Source organism: Hermetia illucens, chromosome 1, assembly GCF_905115235.1.
Source record: "Hermetia illucens chromosome 1, iHerIll2.2.curated.20191125, whole genome shotgun sequence".
NCBI classification, from domain to species: Eukaryota; Metazoa; Arthropoda; class Insecta; order Diptera; family Stratiomyidae; genus Hermetia; species Hermetia illucens.
This window is the reverse complement of record NC_051849.1, coordinates 11576820-11592802: the sequence shown is the minus strand read 5'-3', so window position 1 is coordinate 11592802 and position 15983 is coordinate 11576820. Positions and strand designations below refer to the sequence as shown.

Here is a 15983-nt window from a genome sequence, read left to right as displayed (position 1 = left end):
GGATAAAAGTGATAGGAATTATAGGCAATATAACTAGTAATCTCCAGAGGATTAAACGAACTGGCCGGAATGCGTTAGTCGCGCATATAAATCAGCTCCACTAAGCAGGATCCATGTCCCAGCTCAGGTGCATTGACATCGACTAATGAATACCTCCAGCATCACATAATAATACCCAAGCGTCGCGCAACATTGAGTGATATCTAACTTAGAACCGTATCCGGTGTTTTTGACATAATTGAATATCTTTCTATAAAATTTAACTATCAATTATTCCTCGAGTATAAATAATTACTTTCCACAGTTACTATTCAAATCCCTGTATAGTTTCCAATTAACATTTTTCCTCTTCGTCTCTGGCCGCTTTGATCCCGTGTAATGAACGAAAAAGAAAATCCAACATAAATAACAGGTTGCCGATGATGAAAATAATTGGATTTCTAACGTTTACCAACAGTAATTACACCTTGAATTAAGATTAGAGTTCAGATTTAATTTTATCTATTTGCAATCGGAATAGTTGCAGGCAGCAATGAATCTTGTTCTGCCGCGCCACGTTGTTCACTACTAATTGCACTTCATTAATGACTAGAATTTATTTGAATCTTTCCGTACATTTATCTGGTGTGTTCAGTGCCCATTTTATTGAACGGTGCTCAGATAGTAAAGTTCTTTGGCACAAGCCACTTGATAGCATCTTGGAAGCACATCTTATGTGCAGCTTGAGATTTTGCAATCGCTTCGAATTCTGAAGGGAGCCTAGATTTCTTGTAATGTGTCTGACGTTTTCTTGATGTCCGCATCAATACAGCAACTTATAACAGTTTATAGTTTGAGAATAAATAGATATTGAGTGCAAAGAACACAAAATTCAATATATGTTCCCGTTGACTCTCATCACGGGGTCGGAAAATACTTTGCCATTTTTATTAAAATCGGTTCAATGTCTATCTGTCTCTCTGTCTGTCTGTCTTTTTTTTATGGATGGAGGTGGAGATCTTACAAAGACACTGCCGCGCCAGGTTGTAGCAGCGTGTGGGATTCTCACCACCACACTAACCACCCTCACTTTCTCCGTCTTCCTTTCCCGCCGAACCGCCGCAAAGCATTACTTCGCGGGGTGAACTGTGCTTTAAGCGACCAAACCTTCCTTCTTCGCGTCCTTCATGTGCATTCCGCTTTTCCAAGTTCCTCCTGCATTCTTTGATTGCGGAGTTCACCGTACACCAGTTTCCCTCCGACTTCAACATTTCCCCAACGATGTTCTGCGAGCTTAGTCAGGTTCTATTATCAGGGATTCTTCCAGACTCCTCCTCTCTGAGGAAAATCGTGGACAGTGGAACATTATAGCATGCTCCGGGTCCTCAGGTGTGAAACCACAAATAGGACAAACGGGATAATCATCATGCCTGAATTGGTGCAGATGCTTCCTGCTGGATCCACTCCTCAATAAGGGAAATCAAAATGTGGATCCAGCGACCCCTCTGCGAGTCATCCCACCTTTGCTGATTCATTTTCCTTTTCTCGTACAAACAGCGTGTCTCACTTGCCAGAATGCCTATCGGAATTATTTCCGCAATAACACACGCTACGTCGCCTGATATTGTTCTGAAGGCGCTGCACACCCTTAGCATTACTAAGCGGTAAGTCATACTTACCCTTTTTCGATTACTCTCACACGCTAGTGCTTCCTCCCAAACTGGATCCGCGTATAATAGTGTGGAGCGATCCACTCCGGCCACAAATAACCTGTGACTTCTTTGCCTATGTTTGGCTATCTTTGGCCGCCAATGTTAGGCATCATCCGCGTTAATGATAAGCTGGTATTTGCCGCTTTCTCACAGGCATAGTCCAGGTGTCCCTTGAAATTGGTTTTTACCGTCGCTCCGATAGCCTATCCTTTTATTCAATGATAGGGAGCAGTCTATTGTAGATGACCCTTTCGAGCATCTTTCTTGCCGTGTCCCCGGTGTCCTGGGTGCTTTTCGGCTTTGGGAGCAAAACTAGTTTTTGCCTCTTCTACTGATCGGGGAAAACTCCTTCTACCATGAATATTTCAAAAACGCTGAGGCATGCTCCATTTAAGCGCCCTGACATTGAATTCACCCCCGACCAGGATCTATCCCTCTCTGACGAAGATAGCATGCTCCAGAGCATCAAGTCTGCGTCGAAAGTGCGGCATCGTCTCATTCGGCCTTAGATAGGCACTGAAAAACGTTACCTTCATACACTGAACTCAGGTAAAACCGTCCCTTCGGCCCTAGGTCTTACCTTAACGTGGCATGTTGACATAAAGCTGGGTCCCTCTTTCGGTACTGATCACTGATGAGCACTAGATCAGCTTTGGTCTCCGCAGCGAACTGTGCTAGCAACTCGTGAGCGGTTGCACAACGGTGCATATTTGTGTATAGGACGCAAATCATGTTGATCGCATCCAAGCTCTCTCCAGCTCTGCTCTGAAGACTGGAAACCGCCCCAAACCTGCTGTGTGCGCAACGCTCCTTTTCGTGTTCGTGGGCGCAACTCTCCTTTTCGTTGCAGGTATTCGTCTTATGGCCTGCCTGATTGACCATAGCCAACTTGGACCGATATTCATTAGGTGGCGCCCATTGCCAGACACAGGCTCTGCCGCTTAACACAACGTCTAGGCGACCGGGAGGAGGCATGTACCATAATGATGGAGTACAAATCAGCCAAAAGGAGACTCCGCAGCGCAATAAACAAGAGGAAAGCTCGCTGCTGGCAAGATCTGATCGACGAGGTGAATGGGGATCCGTGGAGACTCGGTTACAAATTTGTAACCCGAAAAATCGGGGCTCTGCGGAAACCCTGTTCACTTAAGGCCGAGCAGATGGACCGCATTGGGAGGGCACTCTTTCCTGCACACCCCGTATGGGATGGTGACGTCGGCGCGGAGAGGGCAGAGGACTGTCCACTTTTCTCTATAAAAGAGTTGGAACAGGCAGTCCTCTCTATGAAAAACAAGAAGGCGCCAGGACCCGATGGTATTCCAGCAGAGGTGTACAAACTGCTATTCCAACACCGGCCAGACCTACTGCTCAGCGCATTCCACGCTTGCCTGAAAGAGGGCATTTTCCCTGCCCGTTGGAAAGTTGCGAGGCTTGCGCTGATTCCTAAAGGGAAAGGCGATCCCGAACTGCCGTCTGCATACCGCCCACTATGTATGCTTGATACTGCTGGGAGAGTGCTCGAAAAGCTCATCAGAAGTAGACTCGCTGAAGCGATATGCGCTGCCGGAGATTTATCTCCCCGGCAGTTTGGTTTTAGGGCAGGGAGATCGACAATTGATGCTGTCATGCAGGTCGTGGACGCCGTTCGACGAACAGAGGCACATAGCCGCCGAACTCGACGGGTGGTGCTCCTCGTAACGCTTGACGTCAGAAACGCCTTCAATTCCGTAAGATGGAAAGACATTCTAGGCACACTAGACAATACTTTCAACATGCCGAACTATCTCTTACGGATATTGAGGGACTGCTCTATGAAACGCTAGAGGGTCAAAGGTGGATGGAGGTCACGTCGGGGGTAGCACAGGGATCCATCAAAGGGCCGGACCTCTGGAACGCTACCTATGACAGTCTGCTTAAACTCGACATGCCAGAAGAGTCGCGCCTGGCCGGCTACGCAGATGATGTCGCAGCGCTTGTTGCTGGGCGCACTGTCGAACAGGCGCAAAGCAGACTCGGCATATTGATGCGACGGGTAAGCGGATGGATGACTACTCATGGTTTCAACCTTGCATTGGAAACAACCGAAGTAGTCATCCTGACTAAAAAAAGAATTCCGACCCTGCGCCCCATATCGTTCGGCGAGTCGATAATCGAGTCAAAATCAGCGGTAAAGTACCTCGGGTTGACTCTTGACTCAAAGATGAGCTTTTCTGAGCAAATCCAAGCGGCAGCGAACAAGGCTGCGGCTGGAGATTCGGCGTTAAGTAGGCTAATGGTAAACATTGGGGGTCCTACGTCTAGTAGGCGACTTCTCCTGATGAGCTCAACGCAGTCTGCCCTGCTCTACGGTGCAGAGGTATGGGCTGGCGCTCTTAACAAGGAGGTATATATCGTAGACGCCTCGCGCAAGTACAGAGACGGGGAGCTTTACAGGTGGCGTCTGCGTACCGCACAGTCTCTGAACCGGCCGTGATGGTGATCGCGGGAGTTATCCCCGTTGCCCTTCTTGCTAGGGAGCGTCAGGCCATATACAAGCGCAAGGGAGATGAGCCAAGGGAGGTGGTTGCTCGCGCAGAACGGCAACACACTCTAGACGAGTGGCAGCTCTCGTGACAAAATGAAACTAGAGGCAGATGGACTGCGCAGCTCATCGGCAACTTAGGTGCGTGCCTGAATCGGAAGCATGGTGAGACTGACTATTTCCTTACCCAATTTTTAAGTGGGCATGGAAGTTTTCAGTCTTACCTGCACAAGATTGGAAAGGCGCGTTCTCCGGATTATGTGTTTTGCAATGGAGTTGTGGACGATGCCCACCACACTTTTTTTTCTTGTGGAAGGTGGGAGGGGGTTCATTAGCAGCTCTATTTAAACACAGGGGATCTCTCTCTGACAGCTGGAACCGTGTTGCTCATTACGTTCGGGCCCTTCTCGTTGCTAAGAAGATACGAACTCGACCGGTGGAGGAGCCGGATGGCAGGAGGCTCCTTGAACTGACAGTTCCCTTCCTCCTCTCCCCTCCCGTTGGTGAAAGGAATTCCCTGATTTGAAGGCTCCGCAAGGCGGGAGAGTTCGGGGGCTGGCCCGAAGTAATGTGACAAACGGTTCCAGGCTAGCTCTCTGACGATGGGGAGGTGTTTAGTTGGTAGTCCGACGACGTACCGAGTCGGGAGTCGAACACTGTGTGCGTAAATGCATTCACCTACCCTACCCCAAAAAAAAAAAAAAAAAAAAAATTGCCAGACATTGGGAGCGATGACACGAGGGCGTGATTGCCGCGCTATGCCCCACATCCACACCAGGTCTATGTTGGTGCGAGCCCAAGTGAATCCGGTTTTTAACACTCCTGAATTGTTGTATGTGGCGTGTGGGATGGGGGAGAACTAAAGTGTCCAAAGAATTTGGCTGATCATGCATGCCTGTATCGACAAGACACTTCAATAGAGCTCCAGTTATGTGTTGGCAGATCCGAACGGTTAAGTTTCGCTGTTTTTTTTAGCTTTTGGGGTGCCTATGTTCCCGTAGTTGATTCTAGTCAATCTGGAATGCCTTTTTAAGTTGGTACTGTACAATGTCAAGGGGCATAGGTAAGTGAAAATAGACAGTGAATGCAGCCAACTCCCGCTTGTATATTACACGCCGATAGAGGCTGAGATGTTGATCCGGGGGTCGTCAGCGACCTTTAATGGACCGCTTACGATACGGAATGTGACGTCCCCGAGGTGCCTGAGTAAGTAGTTCTGAACCCATATCTGGCAGTATACTTACGTCGTAGGTAGTAGCCTCGAGAAAGTTTCTGCTAAGGTGTTAGTTATGACGTGTATCAGGAGTCAGGCCCTTCAGGACCCTGGTCGGGTAATGTGCATTGAAGTAGGCCGCGTTGCCCCGAGCGAGCGCTGATTTGTCCGTAAATTCCGGGATCAACTAAGCATATGTCAGCCCTCAGGGAACTGGGGTAGGGGCTTTGTCTCCGAGGGTACACCTGCTCCTGACTATTACAGCCCGCTCCCTTGCACCCGATGCGCTGGTGAGTTTTTCATTGAGAATACAGATAAATTAATTAAAAAAAATCGACGAAACAACAGGGAAGGAGGAAGAGCTGAGTGCGTTTGGGCGCAGCACAAAAATGCGTCGTTCACCGCAGCAATCAACGAAAAAGGCAGTGAGAGCTGACACCCGATGTGACACCGGGGCGACCAAATAAAGAGGAAGCCTTATCAAGTGGCGCGACTGACCGTGCGGAAATGGCAACTTCAATACCTTATATTGTCCCTGTTTCGAAAGAAAGCCCAGTCAGAATGGATTCGGGCACAAACCGAGTGCAAGTGCAGAAGATCGTCCTAACTAGAGCCGAAGAGGAAAGGCTCATCAGGAAATGCGTAGAAGTGGTGAGCATATGCTGTCGGCAACGTTTATCCAGAGGAACGTCAGCAAAGACGTCGAAAACAGGCTGATAGAACTGAAGGAATTATTGGACCACATCTCCTTCTATAGGCGAACCTTGAGAGCAGCGGACGGCAATTGGAGAGAAGAAACAGCCGCACTCCCCGCTGAGAACGTTGCAGGCGTCAAATGGACCGCAGATAGCCCACTGCAAAGCGAACTAGGGAAAAAGCTGAGCGAGGTTGACGTGCCTGAAAGAAACTTTAGCGAAGTAGTTTCCAGGGCCCAAAAAAAGAAGGCGAAGAAGGAAAAATGGAAACAGCTGACTACGCCGCCAGAGACGCGTCTGTCCAAAGACAAGGAGGCGACGGAAGGCAAGACAATTGCGGAAGTCCTCAGTGAAATCCGCTACAGGATGAAACCCCACGAGAACGGAGTAGAGGTGTCTACCATACGGAAAACGAAGAGTGGCGGAGTCCTCGTCGAACTGGGCCCAAATACGATTGGCAAGAATACGTTCTGCGAAGCGATCAAGGGGTTATTGGGGGAGAAGGCTCTTGTTTCCAGCCCAGAGCCCATATGCTCTCTAGAAATCCGAGATCTTGACTGATCTTGACTCACAGAAAAGGTCGAAGTTGAGAAGGCGATAAAGCGTGAATGTCCAGAAGTCACCAATGCCCGGATAGGTATCACCTCTGTAAATGCTCGAGGACAAAATCTCGCCGTGGTGGAAGTCCCCGAGCAATATGCGGGGAAAGTCCTTAGCAGTGGGAGAATCAAAATTTGATGGGTAGTATGTAGGGCACGAATGCGGATAGTCGCTACCAAGTGCTATAGGTGTCTGGACATGGACACACGTCAGCAGCTTGCAAGGGACCGGACAGGAGGACAGCATACCGGAGATGCGGCCAAGTAGGTCATCAAGTGAAGACCTGCAATGAAAGTGAGCGTTGTGTTCTCTGCAGGGATTGTGGCGCGTCTGGTGAGAGTATCGCACACCCTGCGAGCTCGAGATGGTGTCCAATCCTTAGGGCGGAATTGGAAAGGGCTAGTGTGCGAATGACATGAACCGCATTTTACAAAGATAACATGCACCGGAGTACAACCGCTCACCAGTTGCTAGCACAGTTCGTGGCGGAAGTAAATGCTGATCTAATGTAAATTAGCGAGCAATACCGAAACAAGGACCCGGCTTCATGGCATCTCGACTTATCGGGCACCGCTGCCATCTGGGTTCTTCTTACCAAAGGCCGAGAGAACGGGTTTAAGGATAATGTTTTTTAGCTTTGTGAAGGCACAGTATAGATCAGCAAAAAAGAGACTCCACAGCGCTAAAAATAAAAGCAAAGCTCGTGGCTGGTAGAACCTTGTCAACGTGGTGAATGAGGACCCGTGGGGACTTGGCTATAAGCTTGTCACCCAGAAAATCGGGGCACTGCGGAGGCCCTGCATAATAAGTACTGACCAGATGGACCCCGCATTGTGCGGACATTGTTCCCCAGACATCCTGTTGATGTCAATAGCGCGGAAAGCGTCGAAGATTGCCCCTTTTCACAATGAGGGAGCTCAAAGTAGCGGTTCTCACTATGAGAAAAAAGAAGGCGCAAGGCCCACATGGCATTATGGCGGAAGTTTACAAACTGGTGTTTCGCCAACGTCCAGAATTGCTGCTTGAGATGTTCAACGCTTGCTTGAAGGAGGGGATTTTTCCTTGTCGGTTGAAAGTGGCCAACAAGGGTAAAGGAGACCCGGAGCTCCCGTCTGCATACCGACCGCTATGTATGCTTGACACAGCCGGGAAAGTGCTCGAGAAGCTCATCAGGCGTAGACTCGCCGAAGCGATCCGCGCTGCCGCGGACTTATCCCCAAGGCAATTTGGATTCAGACCAGGGAGATCCACAGTGGATGCTATTGTGGAGGTCGTAGATGAGGTTCATCGAGTCGAGGCACACAGCCGCTGATCTCGACGGACAGTGCTCCTCATAATGCTTGATTTCATAAATGCCTTGAATTCCGTAAGATGGACAGATATGCTGGGCACATTAGAAAACTCATTCCACGTGCAAGCTATTTCTTGCGGATATTGATGGATTATCTGAAATACCGCCCCCTGCTCTATGAGACGCTAGAGGGTCAGAGCAGGATGGAAATCACGTCGGCAGTAGCACAGGGATCCATCCATGAAGATGAGCTTCTTCGAGCAAATCAAAACAGCAGCGGAGTCGCGGCCTTGACTCGCCTAATGGCGAATGTCGGGGGCCCTATATCTACTAGGAGACATCTCCTTATGGAAGCAACGCAGTCGGTTCTTCTCTATGAAGCGGAGGTATGGACTCATGTCCTTGCATTGTAGGCGGCCTTGCTCAAGTGCAAAAGCGGGGAACTTTGCGAGTGGCGTCTGCTCATCGCATCGTCTCTGAACTCGCCGTGATGGTAACCGCCAGGGGTGATCCCTGTTGCCCTTCTTGTCAAGGAGCGTAAAACTATCTACCCCCGTAAGGGCGATAACGTAAGAGAGGTGGTTGCCCGTGGAGTATGTTAACACACCCTTATCAAGTGGCAACTCTCTTGGCAAAATGAGCCAAGGGGCAGATGGACTGCGCGGCTCATCGACAGTTTAAGCCCGTGGTTGAACCGAATGCACGATGAGATTAATTACTTCTTTTCCCAACTTCTAATCGGGCATAGAGGTTTTCAGTCTTTCCTGCACAGGATTGGGAAGGTGCAATCTCCTGATTGTGTGCTCTACAATGGAGTGGCGGACGACGTTGAACACACCTTCTTCTTATGCGCGAGGTGGGACGGTTTTCGTCAGCAACTTTATGCAGACACAGGGGAGCTCTCTCCAGACAACATTGTCAGAGAGATGCTGAAGAGCGCTAGCAGACTGAACTCGCCTGGGGGAGGGATCGAATGGTAAGGGGTTCCCTGAACTAATAACTCCCTTTCTCCCTTCCTCTTCCGTTGGTGAAAGGAATTCCCTGACTTGAATGTTCCCAAAGCCGGGAGAGCGAGAGGGCCAGTCCAAAGTAATGTGTCAAACGGTTCTAGGCTAGTTTTCTGATGACAGGGAGGTGTTTAGTTGGTAGTCCGATAGTGTATTGTTGCGGAAGTCCACCTACCATACTCCCAAACGAAAAAAAATTTCCGAGTCTGGCTAGCAGCTGCTGCTTGCAACTTTTCTTTTGATATTTGAGGTAGCCTGATTGACCATAGCCAATGTGGACCGACATTTATTAGGTGTGCTCCCGTGGTTGACTCCAATCAATGTGGATTGGAGATATAGGTAAGTTGGAGTAGATAGTGAATAGACGTTCTATCTCCCACTTTCGTTTGTATATTACAAGTTGAGAGAGACGGAGATGGCATATCTGCTAAAGCTAACATGATCAATATTACATCTATTGACATGATCAAACTAAAGCTCAGTAAATCAGATTAACCATAATCACTACAAACAATTTATTATTTTTTGCCACAATTCTTATCGATGACATAATGGCATACAATATCGTTTTCTCTTCATGCTTTTCACTTCGTCTAGCGATTTCAAATATAAATTTTTTATGTTTTCCGATAAGAGAGCAAACTGACTCAAGCCAATATTTTATCGCAGGAAACTTAGCCCGTTCTCATATCAGTAGGGAGCCACCAAGCACTTTGTTTGATTCGAAGTCATTCAGTGTGAATAGTCTCGTACACAAATTGCGAATATCAAACCATTTTCGTAGTAACACCAACAACCTTGCAGAGAAATCGACAAAAAGGACGCATCCGAAAGTGCAACAGATACAATGCAGTTCGTCAAAAAGTCAGTAATAGTAGTTGGAGGTTATGGCGGAATTGGGATGGAAACGTGTAAAATATTGCTGAACAGAGGAATCAGTGTAAATATCATTCAGTATTATTTCGGCACACCTTTAGATACTCTTCCAATCAATGATACTAAGATTCCTAAAAAAACTTCTATCAGAATTTAGGTATCTTCGACTTGACTGAAAACGATGAAAAACTAAACTCTCTTCAATCTGATGACGGAAATGCTCAGATAAGATTTTGGAAGGTCGACGTGACAAACAAGCTGGAATGCAAAACCGCATTTGAATCAGCTGCATCGGAATTTGGATTTATCGATTTTGTGGTACATTCCGTTGGAGTTGTGGATGAACTGGACCCCGAAAAAGCGATTGGAGTTAATTTGGTGAGAACGTGAATCATGCGCTAATTATAGACTCTCCTGACCCACTAATGGACTTTACAATTAGCTAGGGACGATAAATGTAAATTTAGCCGCAATCGAATGCATGACCAAGGAGAAAGAGAAAGGTCGAGGTGGGGCTATACTCACCATATCATCAGTCTTCGGCTTGGAGCCTTGTTCATCATATCCAGTCTATGCAGCTGCTAAACATGGAATCATCGGATTTCTGCGATCCTTGGGAGTATGTTCAAATACTAAATTATCTAAATATTTGAGCCATTGAGAATTTGTACCGGCTCAGAATCCTTGCAAAAGATACAATATCTTTTTCTCGTCTGTGCCTGGATCAAATAGTTTTGACTATGTTCTCAATGAATAGATTCATATAGATATAACCTTGCCCCCTTAATTTCAGACAGAGGATCTTTACAACCGTACTGGAGTTAAAATAATCGTGGTATGTCCAGGATTCACAAAGCCATCAATGCCTCGCAGTACACCGGACGCCATATTTCCCTATTTGCCGGTAGGATCTCCTGACGATCGATTCCAACCAGTAGCAGACTGTGCCAAACGTGTTGTTGATGCAGTTGAAGATAATGACACTGGAACTATCTGGATAATTGATAACAGCGAATTAACTCAGGTTGCACCAATCAAGTATTTCTTTCCGCCCCCACCGCAATAAGTGAAGTGAATTTTCCAATGTGGTTTAATGGAGGTAAAATATCTAACCGTAATGCAGTTAGTAAATAGTGTTTACATCCTTGTTTGTCAAGTACCCTCTCTTTATAATATAGTAAGCGATACAGATTGCTGTTATTTATGACGTATCTATATAAAATATGTATTTTGTTAGAAAGGATTGGTTTTTGAAAAATTTGCATAAACAAAACTTCGCCTTCCCCTTTTGGGGCAGAAACAATGGAGTTGAGATGCTCGTCGATGCGTCGATCACAAACAACGCAAGTTCACGCCACTTCATGGAAGTTGCTTCACAGCTTGAATGACTACTGACTGATTAATGACAACTGCTATTCTTTGTGATTAACCCATAAACGAAGATCTTAAATCCGAGGTCTAACGAAGTGGCATTCAATTTATCAAACTCGGTTCCAACTGCTAGTCGACTACCAAGGACAATGAACGACGCCCCATGTTAATCGAGGCGAAGCTGCAATGTTCCTATGATCATATTCACACGGTGTGATCACACTCGAACTGAGGACATCCATGATCGATATGGGGTTACACCCGGGTTCCAATATCAACACTACATTGGGTGTCAAGCTCCAAGAGTTAGCGGTCACTCCATAATCTTCACGGAAAACAACTGACAATGTTTTTGCCGGCTCGGCGCACAGCTTCCATACCTATTACCCTTCAATCTTTCCGTAAACATGCAATAATACAGAATGGGCTATTTTACCCATTACTCCACTTGTGACTTTGTCCGAACAGGATCGGTTTCACACGCACCACCTACATCAACGGATCAATTGTTGTTCCGACCTGAATAACCAGCTCGTCCACGAACTTCCCAATTTTTAGACTCGCTGGCACACATTATCCTAATTAACTGGCCCATTTTCCATCTGCAGACTTTTGGGAAAAACTGGGGTTGTGTTGGATTGTATTTAGAGACAGTGTCGTTCTCTAAGAGAGTTAAACCCCTTCTTTGGGTGCTTCAAGACTCCAGACGAGCCCAGAAAGCTTGACGGAGGAATTTGCAAAATAGTCAAAAGATTAGAGAATCTTCCTAGAAAATCGGCCTTCACCGAAGCGTTTGTTAGTTTCTACACCTCAACGTTTCTCGCATTGATCACTTACAGATTACAACAAGTGGACCCAAAGAAGGCTCCAGGATATGATCCAATCCCGGAAAAAATGCTGAAGAAACTTCCAGATATGCGCCAATTCCCTCAAGGCCTGGAAGGATTTAGAAACTTCAGGCTCGACTACAAACGCCTGCTCTACAAAGCCATCATAATGCCAATATAGATAGATTCCGCTGTGGGGTTCAGCGTGCACATCTAACATCTAGTTGCTACAGAGAGCCCAGTCCAGGATACTACGGATGATCGTCAGTGCATTTTCGTATATGAAAAACGAAAACGTCCGCATGGACCTTCATATTGCAACAGTGAGAGAGGAGGTCTCATTTCAGGTAAAGAAATGCAAGGGAAAGTTGGATTCCCATCCTAACCCCTTGGACAACAGATTGATCGATTGTAAAAAAATGAACATTTTAGAATATAAATAAAAATTAACAAAACGTTGTAATCTTACTTTGAGAATAATGTATTCTATAGCATTAGCGAGGAATACATCTGAATTTTAACTCTAAAATTTGAAAACTTATTATTTTTATGTAGAAAGATTCAATAAAAAATCTTCAAGATAGATTTCTGAGAATGCCAAGGCAGGGCGGGGCCCTTAAGTGCCGCACCTCAAAATATATATGAGGGAGGAGAAATATAGATTGAGGATGCGATCAGGTCGTCAAAGTTCACTCTACGTTGACAAGGTTCATTCTGATGGCAGATTCGCTATTTGCACTCCCCTCGGACACCACTTTATCGTGGTGAGGTAGTCTTCTACTACACTAAGGGTATCCAAAAGATGAATATGGAAGCAAAGGATTTAAACTCTCTGGTAAGAAGTCCCACACTTCGAATCTAACCCCGACCATCAGCCTCACCATATTCATAGCCCCCTATAGATAAATCTGTAGAAGGCATGTTTCCGACTCAGTGGAAAGCTTGCCAGAAGAACCCAGAAAAGAAAAGTACGAAAAGTCTCAACTTTAGAGAAACTGGAAATCTGACTACGGTCGGCCTGTTCACGGTACTACAGTCCAAATCCACTCGCAAACGGAAAAGGAAGGCTCGGCAGAAGGGAACTTCGGCTACTAAGGAGGGGGGACACCAGGCTAAATTTTGCCTGTCAGAACCTTCTCCTTCACCCTTACCGGGAAGAGCGGAGGAAAGGGAAGCTGGTGACGTGGTCGCTACTGGTTTAACGCCGGTATGTGAAAATGAATCCAAGCGACCCGGACACCGTGAACCTGGAAGGGCCCCAAACTGACGGCAGAAGAGGCCACTGCAGAGGAAGATGAAGCACCTTGGTAATGGGGACATGGACGTGGCTATACCACTAGGTGCGGTAACGTCCAGAGAAATCGGACGAAAGGAAAGGAAAGGAATATTCGGCGGAAGGTGGGGATAAACTGGTAACCCCAGTGAGATCCACACTGGACGCACCAGATTCTTCTGCCAACGGTAATGCGCGCAAGAAGTATAAGAAAAACACATCTGTTATGGACAACGCTTCATTGTGCTCTCTACGCGTCCCGCGGGGATTAGGACCGGTGTGCCGGGAGGTAATCAAATCTGCGAGAGAGATCTTAGTGAAGCTGACCCCTACCATAGGAATACGGACACGAGGCGGGAAGGCAGAGGACGTATGCGCAAGCTGAAGCCTCAGTTTTGACTACCGCCGTGGGAGTTTCCTCCGAAGAAGGCAAAATGTTAGAGGGACAATTTATCATCCTCCGGGAATAGCTGAGGAAAAAAATGCTGGAGCCTGGAACGAAGCCACGATTTAACAATCAAGGTTTTCGCGATGGGCTTCTCAATTTGGAGCGCACTGACGAGGCTGCCTTAAAGTGGCTCCAGCAGGCCGTCCAGGCTTTGAGTTCTGGCGGTCGGCCCAAATTCACTATTCTGAACACTGAGCTGCGCAGCACAGAACATGTCGGAAGTTCGTTCCCGGGTCCTCGAAGGAAGGCACCTTGGCATGAACTTTGGACACTGGAGGGTAAAGCTCATAAATACCAGGAAGGACAAATCTACAAACGTGGAGGGTTTCAACTTGGTATTCGAGTTGGATCAAAAGAGTCTGAATGTGTGTGTTCTACTTTTTCCTAGATAAATTAAAATTCAATCATATCAGGAAACTGTAGAGCATCATCTCCATTTTGAGAGCGAAGAATAGTGATAGTCTTTGACTCACATAATATAGAGCAAATTATAGCATTTTTGGTTAATACGCTCGCGGAGGATAGGGCATGAAACCCCTTATGGGGATTCGCACTGGTGAAGGGACTACAGAGTGAATCCTACCTGCTAGTAACGTCTCCTACACATTTCAAGGAACAGGCGGAAAAAAGGGAAGCCAGAGACGTGAACGGAACTGACTTGATGCCAGTTCGGAAACAGGACACCGCAAATCAGTGAAGGTGCTAGTTGGCAAACAGACGAATGCTCTGCGGGATGAGATGAGATTTTTCAGGGATGAGGACATGGGAACTGCTGTACCTCCAAGTGCGGCTTTTCTCAGACCGCGGGATACACTTCTAACTGTTTTCCGTTACACATTACACTAAGTTTACGTCGAAAAACATAAAGATTATTCTAGACAAGAAGATTCTTTGGAACAAACATGTAGAGGCAAAGAGGAAATGAGCTTTCACAGCTTATGGGCTATGCAGCCGGACTTTTGTCTCGACATGGGGAGTTAGACCTCAGGTAATAATGTGGATATATGTTGCTATCATTAGGCCGATGTTCGCTTATGCACCCATAGTGTGGTGAGTTAAGATGAAAAAAAATAATTTTCGTTGTAAACTAGCCACACTGCAAAGAACTGAGTATCACCGTCTGGGTATCACCGGTGCCATGAGCGTGACATCCAGCGCAGCTCTGAATGTAATGCTCAATTTGCAGCCCTCGGATTTCTTTATTCAAAGCACTGCAATGGATTAGATCTATGGGGAAACAATGGACGCGGAGACCCCAGAGCATTGGGAGAATTACTGGGAGTACTGAATCCAGTTCTTACAATGCCTTTCGATTATCGTATCCCCATACATCTTTCTGGTAGAAGATATGAAGTTATCCTGAAACGTGGAAAGAACTGGGAAGTCCCAGAGGAGGTGGCGGGATATACGGAAGTCTTTTACACCGATGGCACAAAAACAGAAGAGGGTTCTGGAGCCGGAATCTATTTCTCGAATAAAAATGAGAAGTGGGCTTCTCCTTTGGGACAATATGCAACGGTTTTGCAAGCCAATGTTTATGCGATCCTAAGGGCAACAAACTGGGTGATTGGCGAGCGGTTGAAGGGCAGGCGCATCGCTTGAGTATCACTGCACTCAAGCTACATTGAGGGCGTTGAGTAGTCCGTTGATCACCTCGAAAATCGTCCAGGAATACAGAAACCGTTTGAACTCTATTGTGGGTAGCTGGTCACTGGGCGTAGAGGAAAATGAAATCTCGGATAATTTTGCAAAAGTGGGGTCAACCTCCCACATGCCGGGACTGGAACCAGCAATTGGAGTACCAGTAGCATTGGCTTACACTGTCTTCAAAAACTGGGAACAAGCTTCCCAAAATAACAGGCGGCAGACCCTAAATGTTGCTTCGTTAGTTCGACTGTTACTTTTAAATGTAATTAATTTTCATGAATTGGTGCGTCTGATGAGAACGTTACGCACATTACGGGGTCTGAGCGCTTTCCAGCCTTCAGAGCAGGTTGGCGCTGCAGCCGACACTGTCGTAAATTCAGCTATGAAACGATAACGACAGCCTGCGGAGCCTCCATGGCCAGGAGGGTATTGAGACGTGGCAAACCTTCTATGTATTGATGGACAGTGGAAATCGCAGAGCCCCGGAAGTAGTGTCACAGGCTCCGCCGTTTAACACAACGTC

The 15983-nt window shown here is 46.9% G+C and overlaps 2 protein-coding genes across 4 annotated transcripts in view; one reads left to right on the top strand and one right to left on the bottom strand.

Moving 5' to 3' along the window:
• The window catches only part of LOC119661170, a 283268-nt gene that overhangs the window by 21752 nt on the left and 245533 nt on the right, over positions 1-15983 (bottom strand). The gene's annotated exons all lie outside the window — the stretch shown is intronic.
• On the top strand, positions 9676-11123 carry LOC119661171 (alcohol dehydrogenase 2-like). 2 transcript variants are annotated; one of them, XM_038070388.1, is made up of 5 exons: positions 9676-9767; positions 9823-9958; positions 10045-10272; positions 10337-10513; positions 10688-11123. In XM_038070388.1, exons 2-5 carry the CDS (start codon positions 9866-9868, stop codon positions 10958-10960), a joined length of 771 nt encoding a protein of 256 aa, XP_037926316.1. In that variant the 5' UTR covers positions 9676-9767; positions 9823-9865; the 3' UTR covers positions 10961-11123. The 2 variants fall into 2 exon arrangements, with proteins under 2 accessions (XP_037926316.1, XP_037926315.1); XM_038070387.1 differs by having other exon boundaries at positions 9696-9958.